This window comes from Anabrus simplex, chromosome 1, assembly GCF_040414725.1.
Source record: "Anabrus simplex isolate iqAnaSimp1 chromosome 1, ASM4041472v1, whole genome shotgun sequence".
Classification (NCBI taxonomy): domain Eukaryota; kingdom Metazoa; phylum Arthropoda; class Insecta; order Orthoptera; family Tettigoniidae; genus Anabrus; species Anabrus simplex.
In genome coordinates, this window is record NC_090265.1 from 33,465,441 (window position 1) to 33,483,012 (window position 17,572).

The following is a 17,572-nucleotide window of genomic DNA, read 5'->3' on the forward strand; positions in this document are numbered from 1 at the left end:
ATGGTTTCGCCGCAATCCGCTAGACAGCGGTAGTAGCAAAGATGGCGACTAGTAAACAGAAAGCTTTTTGTGTTTTGCAGTTTGCAAAGACAGAATCTGTAGTTACTGTGCAACGTGCGTTCCGCATTAAGTTCGGTTGTGATCCTCCAAGTGATAATAACATTCGCAGATGGTATCATACGTTTGAAGACACGGGTTGCCTTTGTAAAGGGAAGAGCAAGGGACGACCAAGATTAAGTGAAGAGACTGTTGAGCGAGTGAGAGAGTCATTCACTCATAGCCCGAAGAAATCAGTCCGGAAGGCTAGTCGTGAATTACAACTTCCTGCGTCGACCGTTTGGAAAGATGTAAGAAAACGCTTACAGCTACGTCCTTACCGTTTACAGTTATTACAGGCTGTAAAGCCGGCAGACCACAGATTACGTGCCAACTTCGCAAACGACATGTTGTTACATGATTATGAGTTTATGAATCATGTTGTTTTCAGTGATGAATCGGTCTTTCACCTTAGTGGACATGTAAACACTCATAATGTGCGCATCTGGGGCTCAGAAAATCCTCACGAGTTGGTACAAATGCAACGAGATTCCCCTAAACTGAATGTTTTTTGTGCATTATCCCGGCGAAAGGTTTATGGGCCTTTCTTTTATGGTGAACGTACTGTAACTGGTACTTCTTACCTTGATACACTAGAGCAATGGCTCTTCCCTCAGTTGGAAGAAAATGAGCCAGAGAACTTCATTTTCCAACAAGATGGTGCGCCACCTCACTGGCATTACGACGTACGCAATTGGTTGAACGTCACTGTACCCGAGCGCTAGATAGGCCGCAAGGGCCCCAATGACAGGACTTGCTTGGCATGGCCTCCACGTTCTCCCGACCTAATGCCATGCAATTTTTTTCCTTTGGGGCTTCATCAAGGATCGTGTGTACGTGCCTCCGCTACCAGCTGACCTTCCTGAATTAAGAAACCGGATTGAAGCAGCTGTTGCTGAGATTACTGAAGACGCACTTAATAACATTTGGGAAGAACTCGACTATAGACTTGATGTATGCTGTGTAACAAATGGTAGTCACATTGAACATTTGTAAAGTTCGTAATAAAACTGTTTGAGTTACTCTTTCATTTGACATTTAATTTATAACTGTAAGTTGAATGTATTCAATATTATAAGGCGTTAAAACTCTGATATTCATTTGTAAACACCCTGTACATAGGTGATGTAGAAATTAAGTTTCCCTATTTCTTTTCTTTTAAATTAAACATATTTAGCCCTTAAATAAGAGCATGCATGACAGATCTACAATGTAGCAATCATACAACGGCCAGATAAGTCCCGCCTGGTGTCAGTAGCGCAGCAGCAGTTGCTCGAAATGCCGGTTCATATTCTTTCTCCCGCTGCGTGCGAGGTTCGGTCTGTGATAAAGTTTGTACGGAAATTGTGAGGGGGCATTAAAAACAAGAGGCATGGAATGTTCAGTGCAGGTGTTGAGCTGATCCATGGTAATGCTCACACACATACGGCTCAGCGCTCATGACTGAAGATGACCCATAATGGGGTCAAAACCAGTTGCATTGTATAAGGGATTTGACGTCATATCAAATAGTAGTGGAACTTCATTTTTAATTTCTTATTAACCCAAGTGCTGCCAAGATCCGATGTAAATCATAAAACTGCCGTGATCTGACAAGTTCCAATGCCATAAAGGCAGGTTTTCAAATACCGTTCAGGTATGTTCTTGTATGAATGTTGGCTGATCCATGGTATCTCTAACTACAAGTAAATACCATTTTATCTCTGACAAAGAGTATATAACATTCTTATTTGTTAAGGGAAAGAGACCAGTTGGAAGACCAAGAAGAAGGTGGATGGATCAGATTTGGAAGGATATTAAAGAAGTTGGATTGGATGTGGTGGAAGTAATGGAGCAGGAAAAGTAGGACAGAAAGGAGTGGAGGAGGCTTGTTAGCCAGACCCGGGCGACTGGAGTGGTACATTGATGATGATGATGATGATGATGATGATGAGTACTACTACTACGAATAATAATAATAATAATAATAATAATAATAATAATAATAATAATAATAATAATAATAATAATAATAATAATAATAATAATAATAATAAGAAGAAGAAGAAGAAGAAGAAGAAGAAGAAGAAGAAGAAGAAGAATGATGAAAGTGAAGATATCAATTATGTTAATGTTAACCAGCAAAATGCAAGTCACCATGACAACAAACCTAACCTGAATTTTCTATTTTAAAAAAAATTAAAATCATTTGGACACTTTTAAACAAAAAGATTTGAAACTTTTAACATTAACAGACAACACAGTTCAGTGATTCTAAGAGTGACATTAACATGTATGTGAAATAATTATTACTATGCCAAATACTAATTCAAATTTGCAAAATTAATTACAGAAAGTGGAAATTAATAATTCATTATTTTTTAAACATAAAGACATAAGCGCCAACAAAGTAAATCACAGGACATATACATGGATATATCATGAATCATGAGAAAAATTTCATCTATATAGCTTCAAAACTGAGGCGAGTACAACATTTTCAATAAGACCTTACGTTTTCCCTTTTAGTGAAACTCATAACAAGACTTTTAATCCTTCCTATACTGACCTGCCACTGTGTTCCTCCTATCCCATTAGTTGTTCCTTTCTAGTTCGTATCTCTCTGTTGCACGGAAAGGGACCTTAAATCGGATGATCTGCATTTAGTGCTGTCATCAAAGTGGCTGACTCCCTTTCCTTAAACATTTTCAAAGGACTTGGAATTTTATCGAATATTTAATTTGATAAATTATTCCAATTCCTTACTGCTCATCCTATAAATGAATATTTGCCCCAATTTGTTCTCTCGAATTATAACCTTATCTTCATATTACAATCTTTCCTACTTTTGAAAGCTCCGCTCAAGCTTATTTGTCTACTAATGTCATTCCACGCCATCTCTCCAATGACAGCTTGGAACATACCACATAGCTGAGCATCTTGTCTCCTTATTCCCAAGTCTTCCCAGCCCAAAGTTTGCAGCATTTTTGTAGCACTACTCCTTTGTTAGAAATCACCCATAACAAATTGTGCTGCTTTCCTTTGGATCTTTTCCAGTTCTTGTATCAAATAATCCTGGAGTGGGTCTCATACACTAGAACCATGCTCTGATTGGGGTCTTACCAGAGACTTATACGCCCTCTCCTTTACATCCTCTCAAATTCTAGTTCTTTATATATATATAAATAAGAAAACATAAAGGTACAATAATACTGTCCTATGGGACCCCCTTCTTAATCATTACAGGATCAGATAACACTTCACTTACTCTAATTCTCTGAGTTCTATTTTCTAGAAATATAGCCATCCATTCAATCACTCTTTTGTCTTGTCCAATTGCGCTCATTTTTGTCAGTAATCTCCCATGATATACCCTGTCAAAAGCACTGGATAAGTTAATAGCGATACAGTCCATTTGACCTCTTGAATCGAAAATATCTGCTATATCTTTCAGGAATCCTACAAGTTGAGCTTCACTGTAATAACCTTTCCTAAACCCAAACTGTCTTCTATCAAACCAGTTAGTAATTTCACAAATGTGTGTAATATAATCAGAGCTTAAAAACTACATATGTCAAGCTGATTGGCCAGTAATTATCCACTTTATGTTTATCACCATTTCCCTTGCACCCTGGGGCTACTATTGCAACTCTCCATTCATTCATTTAGTATCGCTGCTTCATGCTAGCAGTAATCAAATAAGTATTTCAGATATGGCACTATATCCCAACCCATAGCCTTTAGTAACTCATATCTCCAGAGATCTTATCAATCCCAGCTGCTTTTCTAGCTTTCAGTTTTTGTAAATATCTATTATCAGAGGTAAATTTCAGTAATTCACCAGTTTTAGTTGTCTTCTCTATCTGAACATTATCTTTATATCAGACTATCTTTACAAATTGCTGACAGAATATTTCTGTAAGTCGTCACTTGCACACTCTCCGTGTTCATATTATACCTGGAATGTCCTTCTTGGAATCTGTTTCTGCCTTAAAACATGTACACATATCCTTCCATTTCTCTCTAAAATTCCTATGGCTGCCAATTTTGTTTGCCATCATGTTATCCTTAAGTGACATTTTTGCTAAATTCAATTTCTTTTTCTTTTTCTAGCATAGGCTGAGTGTTCTATACAAGTCATGTATAGAAAGACAGAAAGAATGAAAGGAACGCACAAGAGGAAAGAAACACAATGATAGGTCAGATTGGGAATAGGGAGAAATAGAAAGAAAAGCAGAGGAAGAAGAGTAAGAAGAGGATTACCAGCCATGAAAATTTACATTCTCTTAAATCATACAAAAAATGAACATTTTCAAAACTTCAGGACATTATCTGACATTATTACAAAGGTCGATCAAATATAAACAGGATTTTTGTTCCTGAACATCAACAGTTGGTAGGACTGGCCTTGTGCTTCTGCTGTGCTTAGGCAGGACCATTAGGAGTGGGGAGAGCGTGATGTTAGATATTTCTCGCCGCTTCGTCAGTAACGCTCACAATGTTGGAGCAACTGGTGCACCCCTCCAATGCACAACACATAATTATTAAATTTCTTGCTCGTAAAGGAGTTACAGCAGCAAAAATTTTGCCAGAGATTGACTGCACAGTTCAGTGATCAAACACTGTCAAGGACGTGTGTGTTTGCCTGGCATAAAAAGTTCAAGGAAGGACGAGAACATGTGGAAAATCAGTAACATCAGTAAATCATCAAAAATGACCTACAGTTCCGTAAAGTGTGTTTCCATACTGCTGCTCTGTCTCCAAGCTACAGGAAATGCACTGAAACGAAGTACAAAATTTAAAAAAATGTAGTGAATTAAGCCGAAAAATCACAATGAATCAAAAGGGAATGCACTGGACTACACTTGATCATCCTGCTTACAGCACAGACTTATTACCATTTGTTTGGACCACTTAAAGAATCTCTGGGAGGGCAATGATGTGAAGATGACAACAGTGGGGAAGACTTCGTGCACAACCCTTTTGTTTTTACGATGAGGGCATCAAAAAGCTGCCCATACGCTGGGGCAAATGCATTTCCAAAGCAGGAAATTATATGGAAAAATAAATTGTGATTGCCTAGCGTTTTTCAATAAATGAATTTACATAAGAAATAAAATCCCATTGATCCCCCCCCCCCTTGTAGTAAGCATTTTGCTTTTTCCGTACATTATAAAGGAAGTTAATAAAATGTTGAGGTGGATAAGTTAACATGATCCTGCATTAGGAAGTATACCACTAAGAGCTTGGTGGAAAGCAACTGTTCCAAAATTATAAAGAGAATAAATCAAACTTTTAGGGCTAGGAAGAATAACAAACGTGATGACAGGGAAGAAGAGATACATACTGTGCGCAGCGAGTTGACGCTGAGATCGAGCACGCGTAACTGACGCAGCCCGAGGAAAGCACCTGGTGTCACAGTCGCCAGGCCGTTACGACTCAAGTCCAGTTGTTGTAAATCAGGTTGAGCTCCCAGGTTGGCTCCTTCCAGACTCTGGAAACATAAATAGCAGAACTTTTATGAACTGAGGAGAACACAGTAATCTTCTTCAAAACTGATGTCCTTTACATGGTGATATTAATCCTTTATTGCATGAATTAATTTATTTATATGAAATTTTTCATCCAAAATGAAGCAGAAGTAAGTTCTAAAGCTTTTAATTTCCCGCTTCAATGATGAAAGTGAAAAACTGGGCTCTATCTCAATATTAAAAAGACCAAAGTTATGACTACAGATGAGAGTGGTACAGTTTGTCTAAAGCTAAATGGGGAAGAGATAAAGAGTGTGCGGGATTTCATCTTCTTAGGATCCAAAATCAGTTGAAGTGGAGATTGCCATCATGATATCAAAAGACGGATTTCGCTTGGACGTATCACTATGACGACTATGTCCCCAATCTGGAAGAGCAGAGATATCAGGTTTTTTGTTTTTTTTGCTTTACGTCGCACCGACACAGATAGGTCTTATGGCGACGATGGGACAGGAAAGGCCTAGGAATGGGAAGGAAGCGGCCGTGGCCTTAATTAAGGTATAGCCCCAGCATTTGCCTGGTGTGAAAATGGGAAACCACGGAAAACCATCTTCAGGGCTGCCAATAGTGGGATTCGAACCCACTATCTCCCGGATGTGAGCTCACAGCTAACCTCACGGCCAACTCGCCCGGTAGATATCAGTTTGGCTACCAAGTGCAGATTAGTCAATGCCATTATATTCCCACTGCCGATGTATGGATGTGAGAGCTGGACGCAGAAACAGGTAGACAAGAAGAAATACCATGGACTGAAAAAATCACCAATAAGACAGCTTTAGAGTGCATCAAGCCCCGTATATCATTGGTTGGTAAGATTATGAAGCTGAGACTAGCTTACTTTGGCCATGTCATGCAATCAGATGCATTGGAAAAAACAATCATGCTAGGAATGATCAGCGGTACAAGAAGACAAGGTCGCCAGAGGACTTGTTGGTTAAACACCATTAAAACAGACACAGCCCTCACCCTGGAACAACTAAAGGATGCAGTGTGGTATAGGACAACTTGGAGAGTGGTAATTCATAGAATTACCGATGTTCGGATTCGACTGATCGGATGACATCACATCTTATGAAATTGAATATGAAAATTATGCATGGGTGTATATATATTAGTTAACACTTTAAACACTTCCTTATTTTAACATGTACCCAGGCATGAACTGGGTATTTTTTGTGAATTTTAATACATTATTACAAGCAAAGCAAAGCAAAGCAAAGTCACCTCCGTACAGGCCATGAAGGCCCTTGGAGGAGTGGAAGGTAAAGGCTTCCACCATTGTTAACTTCGGCTCGTGATGGGGTAGAGTGGTTAGCTCTATGCCTGGCCGCCTTTGCCCCCAGGAATTAATCTGGTACTCATTTTTGGTGTAGGCTGAGTGAACCTCAGGGCTATATGAACCTCCGGAAGCGGAAATCTTGTTTCTTAAATTTTATGACTTCCTGACAGGGATTCAAACCCACGTCCTTCCTGGCAAACCGAACATGCCTTTACTGCCTCAGCCAGGCATCCCCTAATACATTATTACACTACAGTGAAGTATAGCATCATATGAAGGTGTCAGCCATCCAAAATGAAGTTGTTAACCAGGAAGTGTTTTAATTACACTAGTCTTATGGAAAACATTTTAAAAATGCACGGAAAAACATTTACATTCAAGTTATACCAATAAGCCTGCTCAATCAATAAAAATGAATTATTCAATTTGGCTAATTAAGTCACATTAAACAGAGTTACATTTGAAATACAAAATTACCTATTTAGGAATAGTTTGCTTTGGTATGGTAGTCCTGAAAACATTGAGCTATGCACAGTCCAACCTTGCTCTCCTTGCACCACATCTACTTTCTTTTTACGATACAGGTGAATCATCATCCTGCGTCTCTTTGTCTGAACGAAAAAATAAGCTCAAATTTCTGAAGAGGTGAAGTATTTCTATCGTTTGTATTTGGAATGAAATAATGCAGCTAAAAAATTCCATTCAAAATTGACGTAACAAATAAAAGTCTTGCCCGAACTATCACTTAATATATTATCTGGTTCATAAGCAGAGTCTTCATCACTGTTATCTATTTCTGAACCCGCTTCTCCTGATAAAATATCCAAGATATCACTATCATTGAGCTGGCATGAGGACATGTTTGTACAGCAACACACCTCACAGTGCAACATATTTGGTATGCTCAGCACCCGGCACATCGAGTGCTTTGGTAGAGGTCATGGCAAAGGGAATCTACCCTTTTTATCATTTCAGCTTGAATTTCCGCATAATTACTGCATTCTAGTGGATACTAGATAAACTGCTACCTCCAAGCAAGGGACGGGGACTGTACAGGATATGTGCAGCTGCCTGTAAACACGCGCAAAAATCACACTCGTATGGTATATGGGCGCCGTCCACAACCAGGATAGCAGTGCGCCCGTATCCCGTACAGGCGTAGTGTTGAAAGTGTTAAATGACATCTAAAATGAGGAAAAAAATATTGAAATAGGTGTGTAGCCTTGAATTAACACCATGCAATAGTGGCAACTATTATGAATGAATACAACTCATTGTCACTTTGTGTCATTACAAGCATATATGGAAATCCAAGAAACAGCTGGATGTAGATGTAAGACACAAGTACACATCTCACTTCTTACACTTTTGTTTAGGTATGCCTTTACAGTTTGGCTTATTGGCAACGTTCTTATGGTGAAATTTTTGCAATAAACAGCACTTGAACTAGCTAACCATGTTGTCAGACCCTATAGACTGGATGGTTTTATGATCGTAACTTAATAGGTATTCACTATTACTATATTTAATCTTGTGTTCCCAATGATTGCAGAAAGGACCTGGATCAATCAACTATAAATTGTAATGATTGTTTTAACTGAAGTAGGAAGTTTTAACAAGGCAGCTTGAAGCAGGTGTTTTAAGATATTCCTTCCAGAGGAATTAACTAAAATAAAATTAAAATGTTGTGGAAAAATTCAAATAAATGTAACTTAAAGGCTTTTCTCGGTCTGTTGGATTCACACGTTCAATTTAAATATTACACTATAACATACCTGTAAAAAACCACACTATTAAACTAGGGTTGGGCACTATGTCCCTATTTTGGCCGGTGCACAGTTATGTTCTGTTGTTCTGGAACACCGAGTGTCAGTTGTTTCGAAACATTCTCAAGCGACATCGAGACAGTGACTCGCTATCCCATCAGAAGCGTCACTATGCAATGCCTTCGCCTGCTAGCTGACTGTGTGTCACCACGTGCTGGAGCGGTCTGTTTTCTGTCATATCCTCTTTGTTCTGTGAGTCCCGTTGCACCAGCCACTGGCCTTCAGTACATTCAGTCATTACTGATCTGCATTTAGGGCAGTCGCCCAGGTGGCAGATTCCCTATTTGTTGTTTTCGCAGTCTTGTGATTGCAAAGAAGTTGGAAAGTCATTCCAATCACTAACTCCGCTTCCTACAAATGAATATTTTCCCCAATTTGTCCTCTTGAATTCCAACTTTATCTTCGTATTGTGATCTACTTTTAAAGACACCACTCAAACTTATTTGTCTACTAATGTCATTCCACGTCATCTCTCCACTGACAGGTTGTCGAGCAGCTCGACATGGATCACTTAATATATTCTGTTTTGTTTTCAACTATTCTGTAAGAGTGTTTACATCAAAGCCTGATAACATACAGTATTGTATATCGTACAAAAGATGGTAAACTTTGCAGCATGTCACACCAGAGTTCTGTATGTGATATTTGTAAACCCGTCTACTGTCAGTGTAATTGTGACAGGTATATTTCAGAATGAATGAAAACATTCTTATCCTAAAAGCAACATTTAATCATGACTTTTTTGGGTGCGTATTTCAGAGTTCTGACATTTCAATTGGTGAAAATATCCTTTTAAACATCTGTACAGTTGCTGTAACTGTGATAAATGTATTTCATATTGACTGCAAAATCTTAACCTAAAAACAGTCTTTAAACATGATTATTAGGCGCAAATTTCAGTGTTCCAACTGTCCCTTCACGTTCCGTGCAGCTTTATGCTGGCCGTAACTACACACAGACACAGCACTTTCGGTACAGGCACTTTCCTGGAGCATGCCGTGCTGCCTCACGAAGTTACCTCTTTGGTGCAGTTACAGTTCCGTGTGTTGTGTGCTGGTACAGTGTACTGAAACACATCACCTCAAGCTTCTAATGTTTCAGAACAGCTGACTGTTCTGGTCTACCCAACCCTATATTAAACAAGGAATAAAAACACACACTATCAAACAAAGAATGACATGTTTTGTTCTTAAAAGAACGTCAGCAGGTTCTACAAAGTCACACTCAGTATTTAGAAATTTTTGTGATTATTTGTGTCTAAACACCTAGGAGTTTGAAATTTGGAACTTATCTTAATGAAGTCCTGCTTTGTCTCCACTCCAGCATAAAATGCGAGGACTTTAAAAAAATATTGCTCTTTCACTGGCTCGATTCCAACCGGCTGCCAGTCCGTTGATCCTCCACTATTTCATTCCTCCCACCCTGATCAGATCAATGACATGCTGCACTTCCCTTCCAGGTGCTTTACCCCTAGCGTTCCCGTAGTATTATCATTGTTGTTCCTTCTTCTTCTTCTTCTTCTTCTTCTTCTTCTTCTTCTTCTTCTTCTTCTTCTTCTTCTTGTTATTGTTGTTATTATTAATATTATTATTATTATTATTATTATTATTATTATTATTATTATTATTATTATTATTATTATTATTATTTCTCATTTTACAATAATTTTAACAACTGTGCAAGAGTTCCTAATGAGCATTTAATGGTCATCCTATTATACCAGTTATTTTATTTTATTTTTTTAAATTAGAGAGTTCTTGTAAGAAGTTATTTTTAGTGATAAATGATCATCTCAAGTGGCAGAGATGAATTGCACGTAATCAACTTCATGATCATATCGATGTGTAGCATAATTTAATAAATTGACAGCAGTTATTGTTGCACCTTATCGATCAAATATGTCGTGTGCATTAAACACGTTCATAAATTAGTAGAAGTAGCACATGTTTAATTTTATTATAAACATCATCAGCTACAGATATCTTTGTTTAGGTAAAAACAGTAAATGTGCAAAGACATAGTCTTCTCAAGATGATCTTAAGAACATACTTAACTACTTAAAAATGACTGAAAAGAGCATTTTTGGCTAAGGGGGAGAAGGTGAAAAAGGGGGCTTAAAAACAAATACTAAATACAGTACAAACTTAAACTGTGACAGTTTGTCATTTTACCTAAATGAAGATATCTGTAACTGATGATGTTTATAATAAAATGAAATATGTACTATTATTATTTTGTGAACTTTCTTAACGCACACAACATATTGTATCGATAAGTTGAAACAATAATTACTGTATTATCATTTAGTCTTTCATGGCCCATGTAACTATTCATGAAGTATATTTTTGGTATTATGACGTGTAATTAATTATACACACACTCTACACGTTTCAAAAGGAACCAAAAATATACTTCATGAATAATAATTACTGTAAATTTATTAAATTATGGTGAAGATGATGCGTAAATTTAGACAGTTTACTACAGATATCTTAACCCACATACCAGACCTTTAAGTCAGAGATTATTCCCTGTTTAATAGTGAAATGAAAATCTCCAGCCTGATTCCAGTCATTCGACCGGGTCAGGACTAAGTGCTATGTTCGAAGCTGTCAGTGGAGAGATGGCGTGGAATGACATCAGTAGACGAATATGTTTGAGTGATGTCTTTAAAAGTAGGAAAGATCACAATATGAAGATAAATCTGGAATTCAAGAGGACAAATAGGGGCAAATATTCGTTTATAGGAAGGGGAGTTAGGGATTGGAATAACTTACCAAGGGAGATGTTCAATAAATTTCCAATTTCTTTGAAATAATTTAAGAAAAGGCTAGGAAAATAACGGATAGGGAATCTGGCAGATGGGCGACTGCCCTAAATGCAGATCAGTAGTGATTGATTGATTGGAATGAATGAAGCCCCATCTAGCGGCGAGGATAGGAATTGTGCCGGCTGCCGAAGCCTGTTGCACTCCTCTGGGGAAATGATTAATGAATGACAGATGAAATGATATTGGAGAGTGTTGCTGGAATGGAATATGACAAGGAAAACTGGAGTACCCGGAGAAAAACCTGTCCCACCTCCGCTTTGTCCAGCACAAATCTCACATGGAGTGACCAGGATTTGAACCACAGAACCCAGCAATGAGAGGCCAGCGTGCTGCCACCTGAGCCACGGAAGCTCACGCCTTTTTTAATAGTGAGTTTTATTTAAAGGTACGTTATAGACTGAAAATCTTTTAAGTTACATTTAACAGAGTCGACACTGGAAAGTGTCCTTCCTTCTTAACAAAGAAAAATTCAAATAGTTTTTCTTTTGTACATATATTAAAACTGTGCTGAAGGGACTGAGTTCCTTAATGCAACCATCAGTTCATTTGATGAACAGTTGAAGATGAAGGTCTACCTTGATACTATTTGATGAGAGATTGAGGTGCTTGAGGCTAGTGAAGACCTTGAGGGCGACACTGGGTACCTCGGTGAGGAAGTTCTCTGACAGGTCCAGATGATCCAAGTTTTCCGCTCCTGCAATGTTGGGCTCAGTTAGTACAGATCTAGTAATAAGAACATTTTTATCGAGATAGTTGCAAGTTTACAACACTGACCTTGGAAAACATCGCTGTTGAACCGAGTGAGTTTGTTCCTTGCCAACCGTAGCTTCCTCAGGCGACCAAGACCAGAAAATGCACCACCTTCTACAGTGACCAGCAGGTTGTTACTGACATCTATTCGCTCCAGAGAGTGTTGCGAGGAGAACGCACCACTTCTCACCACCACTGAAACACACAGACAGCTTTCCGATCAGCCAATCAGAAAAGTACTTCATAACTCATCGAAGGTGGCAGGTGGTAATTCAGCTTTGAATAATTTATTTATTTTGAGTTTCATGGCTGTAATTTCGGTCCAGCAATGAGCCAGATGTGCTCAAAGAGACAGGGTAGTATGGGTTATAATCACAGTGTTGTTTGCGAGTGCTGTGCAGTGGAGAATTTACTGAGACGGTACCGCTGAGAAGGTCTTAAAAAGAAGATGAAACATATACCAAATTATTGTTATTTATGAGTTTCATTTTATTTATGAGTTTCATGTCCATATTGACTGATTACACGTATATGGATAAGAAAGAAATTCCATCTTATCAGTACTGTTTATTGTAAAAATAGACTTACATCAGTACCGGTTTCAACCCTATTTGGTCATCATCAGCTGGCTGTGGAAGTAAGGAGAAATTGAAGGAACTTACTAGAAAATTGAATCCAGCAAAGAAGGCAGCTAAGGATAACATGATGGCAAGCATAATTGGCAGTCATACGAATTTTAGTGAAAAATGGAAGGGTATGTATAGGTATTTTAAGGCAGAAACAGGTTCCAAGAAGAACATTCCAGGAATAATTAATGAACAAGGGGAGTGTGTATGTGAGGATCTTCAAAAGGCAGAAGTATTCAGTCAGCAGTATGTAAAGATTACAAATATTACATCTATTAGTCATTGATTAGTATTACTTATCTAAAAAGATGTAGTCATCCATTAGCACATCCGGATGTCTAATGGGGATATGAGTTGGATGTTATCGTCATTTCATTTGTAAGTTTGTGAAAGTAAAATTGTTGTGGTTTAAATATGGTTGTAAAAACTTAAACTAAGCTTAAAAACCTATGTACATACACATTAAACATGTTAAAAACACTAAAAACATGTATATAAAACACTTGGTGGATTTAAAAGTTTATGTCTTGCGTATTTTTCTTCAGACTTCCTAGTTAGAGTCTTGTGCGTATATATTTATGTTGGTAGATTTTGTGCTCGTAAACAGTGGTATAGGTACTTGAGAAAATGTTAATACAAAGTTCTTTACCCCAGCGTAGATGGGGTTCAGTGCACGCCACTGAATTTCACTTGTACGTGCAGTGAATTTTATGACACAATTCTGACAAACATTTAATAAACTGTAGACTGTTACAAGCTATACATACCAAAAAGAAGTAAAGGAGCAATAAAAATGAAAATTAACAAATATTTTTTAAAAAATAACTGTTCTGTGAGAACAGATCGGGAAAGGGTAGCACTGACGCGGATTCGGAATTATTTGATAGGATAGTCGGCTATGTGGGAAACGACATGGAAAGAAATGTGATGGTAGCGGGAGATCTGAATTTGCCAGATGTCAATTGGGAAGGAAATGTGAACGACAGGAAGCATGACCAACAAATGGCAAATAAGTTAATATGGGAAGGACAGCTGATTCAGAAAGTGATGGAACCAGCCAGAGGGAAAAATATCCTGGATGTTGTGCTGATAAAACCAGATGAGCTCTATAGGGAAACTGAAGTAATAGATGGTATTAGTGATCATGAAGCTGTTTTTGTGGTAGTTAAAAATAAATGTGATAGAAAGGAAGGTCTTAAAAGTAGGACTGTTAGGCAGTACCATATGGCTGATAAAGCAGGCATGAGGCAGTTTCTAAAAAGTAACTATGATCGGTGGAAAATGGTAAATAAAAATATAAACAGACTCTGGGATGGGTTTAAAGAAATTGTTGAGGAATGCGAAAACAGGTTTGTACCATTAAGGGTGGTAAGGGATGGTAAAGACCCACCTTATTATAATAGAGAAATAAAGAGACTAAGAAGGAGGTGCAGACTGGAAAGAAATAGAGTTAGAAATGGCTGTGGAAGTAAGGAGAAATTGAAGGAACTTACTAGAAAATTGAATCTAGCAAAGAAGGCAGCTAAGGATAACATGATGGCAAGCATAATTGGCAGTCATACGAATTTTAGTGAAAAATGGAAGGGTATGTATAGGTATTTTAAGGCAGAAACAGGTTCCAAGAAGGACATTCCAGGAATAATTAATGAACAAGGGGAGTGTGTATCTGAGGATCTTCCAAAGGCAGAAGTATTCAGTCAGCAGTATGTAAAGATTGTTGGTTACAAGGATAATGTCGAGATAGAGGAGGAGACTAAGGCCAAAGAAGTAATAAAATTTACATATGATAACAATGACATTTACAATAAGATACAAAAGTTGAAAACTAGAAAAGTGGCTGGAATTGATCAGATTTCTGGGGATATACTAACGACAATGGTTTGGGATATAGTACCATATCTGAAGTACTTATTTGATTATTGTTTATTCGGAGGAGCTATACCAGATGAATGGAGAGTTGCTATAGTAGCCCCTGTGTATAACGGAAAGGGTGATAGACATAAAGCTGAAAATTACAGGCCAGTAAGTTTGACATGCATTGTATGTATGCTTTGGGAAGGCATTCTTTCTGATTATATTAGACATGTTTGTGAAATTAATAACTGGTTCGATAGAAGGCAATTCGGTTTTAGGAAAGGTTATTCCATTGAAGCTCAACTTGTAGGATTCCAGCAAGATATAGCAGATATCTTGGATTCTGGAGGTCAAATGGACTGTATCGCGATTGACCTGTCTAAAGCATTTGACAGGGTGGATCATGGGAGACTACTGGCAAAAATGAGTGCAATTGGACTAGACAAAAGAGTGACTGAATGGGTTGCTATATTTCTAGAAAATAGATCTCAGAGAATTAGAGTAGGCAAAGCTTTATCTGACCCTGTAATAATTAAGAGGGGAATTCCTCAAAGCAGTATTATCGGACCTTTATGTTTTCTTATATATATAAATGATATGAGTAAAGGAGTGGAATCGGAGGTAAGGCTTTTTGCGGATGATGTTATTCTCTATAGAGTGATAAATAAGTTACAAGATTGTGAGCAATTGCAACGTGACCTCGAAAATGTTGTGGGATGGACAGCAGGCAATGGTATGTTGATAAACGGGGTTAAAAGTCAGGTTGTGAGTTTCACAAATAGGAAAAGTCCTCTCAGTTTTAATTACTGCGTTGATGGGGGTGAAAGTTCCTTTTGAGGATCGTTGTAAGTATCTAGGAGTTAATATAAGGAAAGATCTTCATTGGGGTAATCACGTAAATGGGATTGTAAATAAAGGGTACAGATCTCTGCACATGGTTATGAGGGTGTTTAAGGGTTGTAGTAAGGATGTGAAGGAGAGAGCATATAAGTCTCTGGTAAGACCCCAACTAGAGTATGGTTCCAGTATATAGGACCCTCACCAGGATTACCTGATGCAAGAACTGGAAAAAATCCAAAGAAAAGCAGCTCGATTTGTTCAGGGTGATTTCCGACAAAAGAGTAGCGTTACAAAAATGTTGCAATGTTTGGGTTGGGAAGAACTGAGAGAAAGAAGAAGAGCTGCTCGACTAAGTGGTATGTTCAACAATAATAAAGGTGTTTTAATTTGTTCCACCTATTCAATACTTATATTTTCACTTATAGTGTTTACATAAATAGATTCTTAGTTACATGGGACATGTTTCGCCCTCAATTAAGGGCATCTTCAGCCTAAACACAATCATCAAAAAATACAATTAAATTAAAGTGGAAGTTAAAAGTTTAGTCAGTTATTAAAATTCAGAACATAAAAATGTGAAAAGTGATAAAATATAAAAATGCTAATGGAAAACTGTCTTATGATTAAATTATAATCTTGTCGGAGACTAAAACTTCTTCTATTAAAATTCCAAATAAAAACAGTTCATATAAAATATTAGTGGAAAATCAAAGTGGTAATAATGTCCTTCTCTTACAGAAAACATTATTTCTGCATCTACTGACATTTTCTGACAAGGTTTCAGCCATTTTATTACCTTCCGGTGCTAACGGCCACTTACAATTTTTCAACAGATGCGTCTGCCTCACTTGCTGACGAATTTCATCAGCGGCCTTGGAAAGATTGTATTCATGACGATCAAGTTTATACTTGTGTTCACGCCCTCATGTCGTTGGCTTTATATTATTACCACTTTGATTTTCCACTAATATTTTATATGAACTGTTTTTATTTGGAATTTTAATAGAAGAAGTTTTAGTCTCTGACAAGATTATAATTTAATCATAAGACAGTTTTCCATTAGCATTTTTATATTTTATCACTTTTCACATTTTTATGTTCCGAATTTTAATAACTGACTAAACTTTTAACTTCCACTTTTATTTTAATTGTATTTTTTGATGATTGTGTTTAGGTTGAAGATGCCCTTAATTGAGGGCGAAACATGTCCCATGTAACTAAGAATCTAATTATGTAACCACTATAAGTGAAAATATAAGTATTGAATAGGTGGAACAAATTAAAACACCTTTATTATTGTTGAACTGTTAAGTTTTCAATATGGACCTAAAATGTGGTTTATAACATGTAATAATTGGTATGTTATGAGCTGTCAGCGGAGAGATGGCGTGGAATGACATTAGTAGACGAATAAGTTTGAATGGCGTTTATAAAAGTAGGAAAGATCACAATATGAAGATAAAGTTGGAATTCAAGAGGACAAACTGGGGGAAATATTCATTTATAGGAAGGGGAGTTAGGGATTGGAATAACTTACCAAGGGAGATGTTCAATAAATTTCCAATTTCTTTGAAATCATTTAGGAAAAGGCTAGGAAAGCAACAGATAGGGAATCTGCCACCTGGGCGACTGCCCTAAATGCAGATCAGTATTGATTGATTGATTGATTGATTGATTGATTGATTGATTGATTGATTGATTGATTGATTTTATTTCAATGATCTGTAAATAAGTGCCGGCCCCGTGGTGTAGGGGTAGCGTGCCTGCCTCTTACCCGGAGGCCCCGGGTTCGATTTCCGGCCAGGTAGGGATTTTCACCTGGACCTGAGGGCTGGTTCGAGGTCCACTCAGCCTATGTGATTAGAATTGAGGAGCTATCTGAGGTTAGATAGCGGCCCCGGTCTAGAAAGCCAAGAATAACGGCCGAGAGGATTCGTCGTGCTGACCACACGACACCTCGT

General features: G+C 37.7%; 1 protein-coding gene across 1 annotated transcript in view; it reads right to left on the reverse strand.

Moving 5' to 3' along the window:
* Window positions 1–17,572, reverse strand: part of LOC136860408 (chaoptin) — a 239,596-nt gene that overhangs the window by 3,798 nt on the left and 218,226 nt on the right. Inside the window, exons 6-8 of the mRNA XM_068229947.1 lie at window positions 12,316–12,476; window positions 12,117–12,235; window positions 5,423–5,569 (exon numbers count right to left, since the gene is read on the reverse strand). Of these exons, the coding sequence (XP_068086048.1) occupies window positions 5,423–5,569; window positions 12,117–12,235; window positions 12,316–12,476 (427 nt within the window). The remainder of the gene's footprint in view (window positions 1–5,422; window positions 5,570–12,116; window positions 12,236–12,315; window positions 12,477–17,572) is intronic.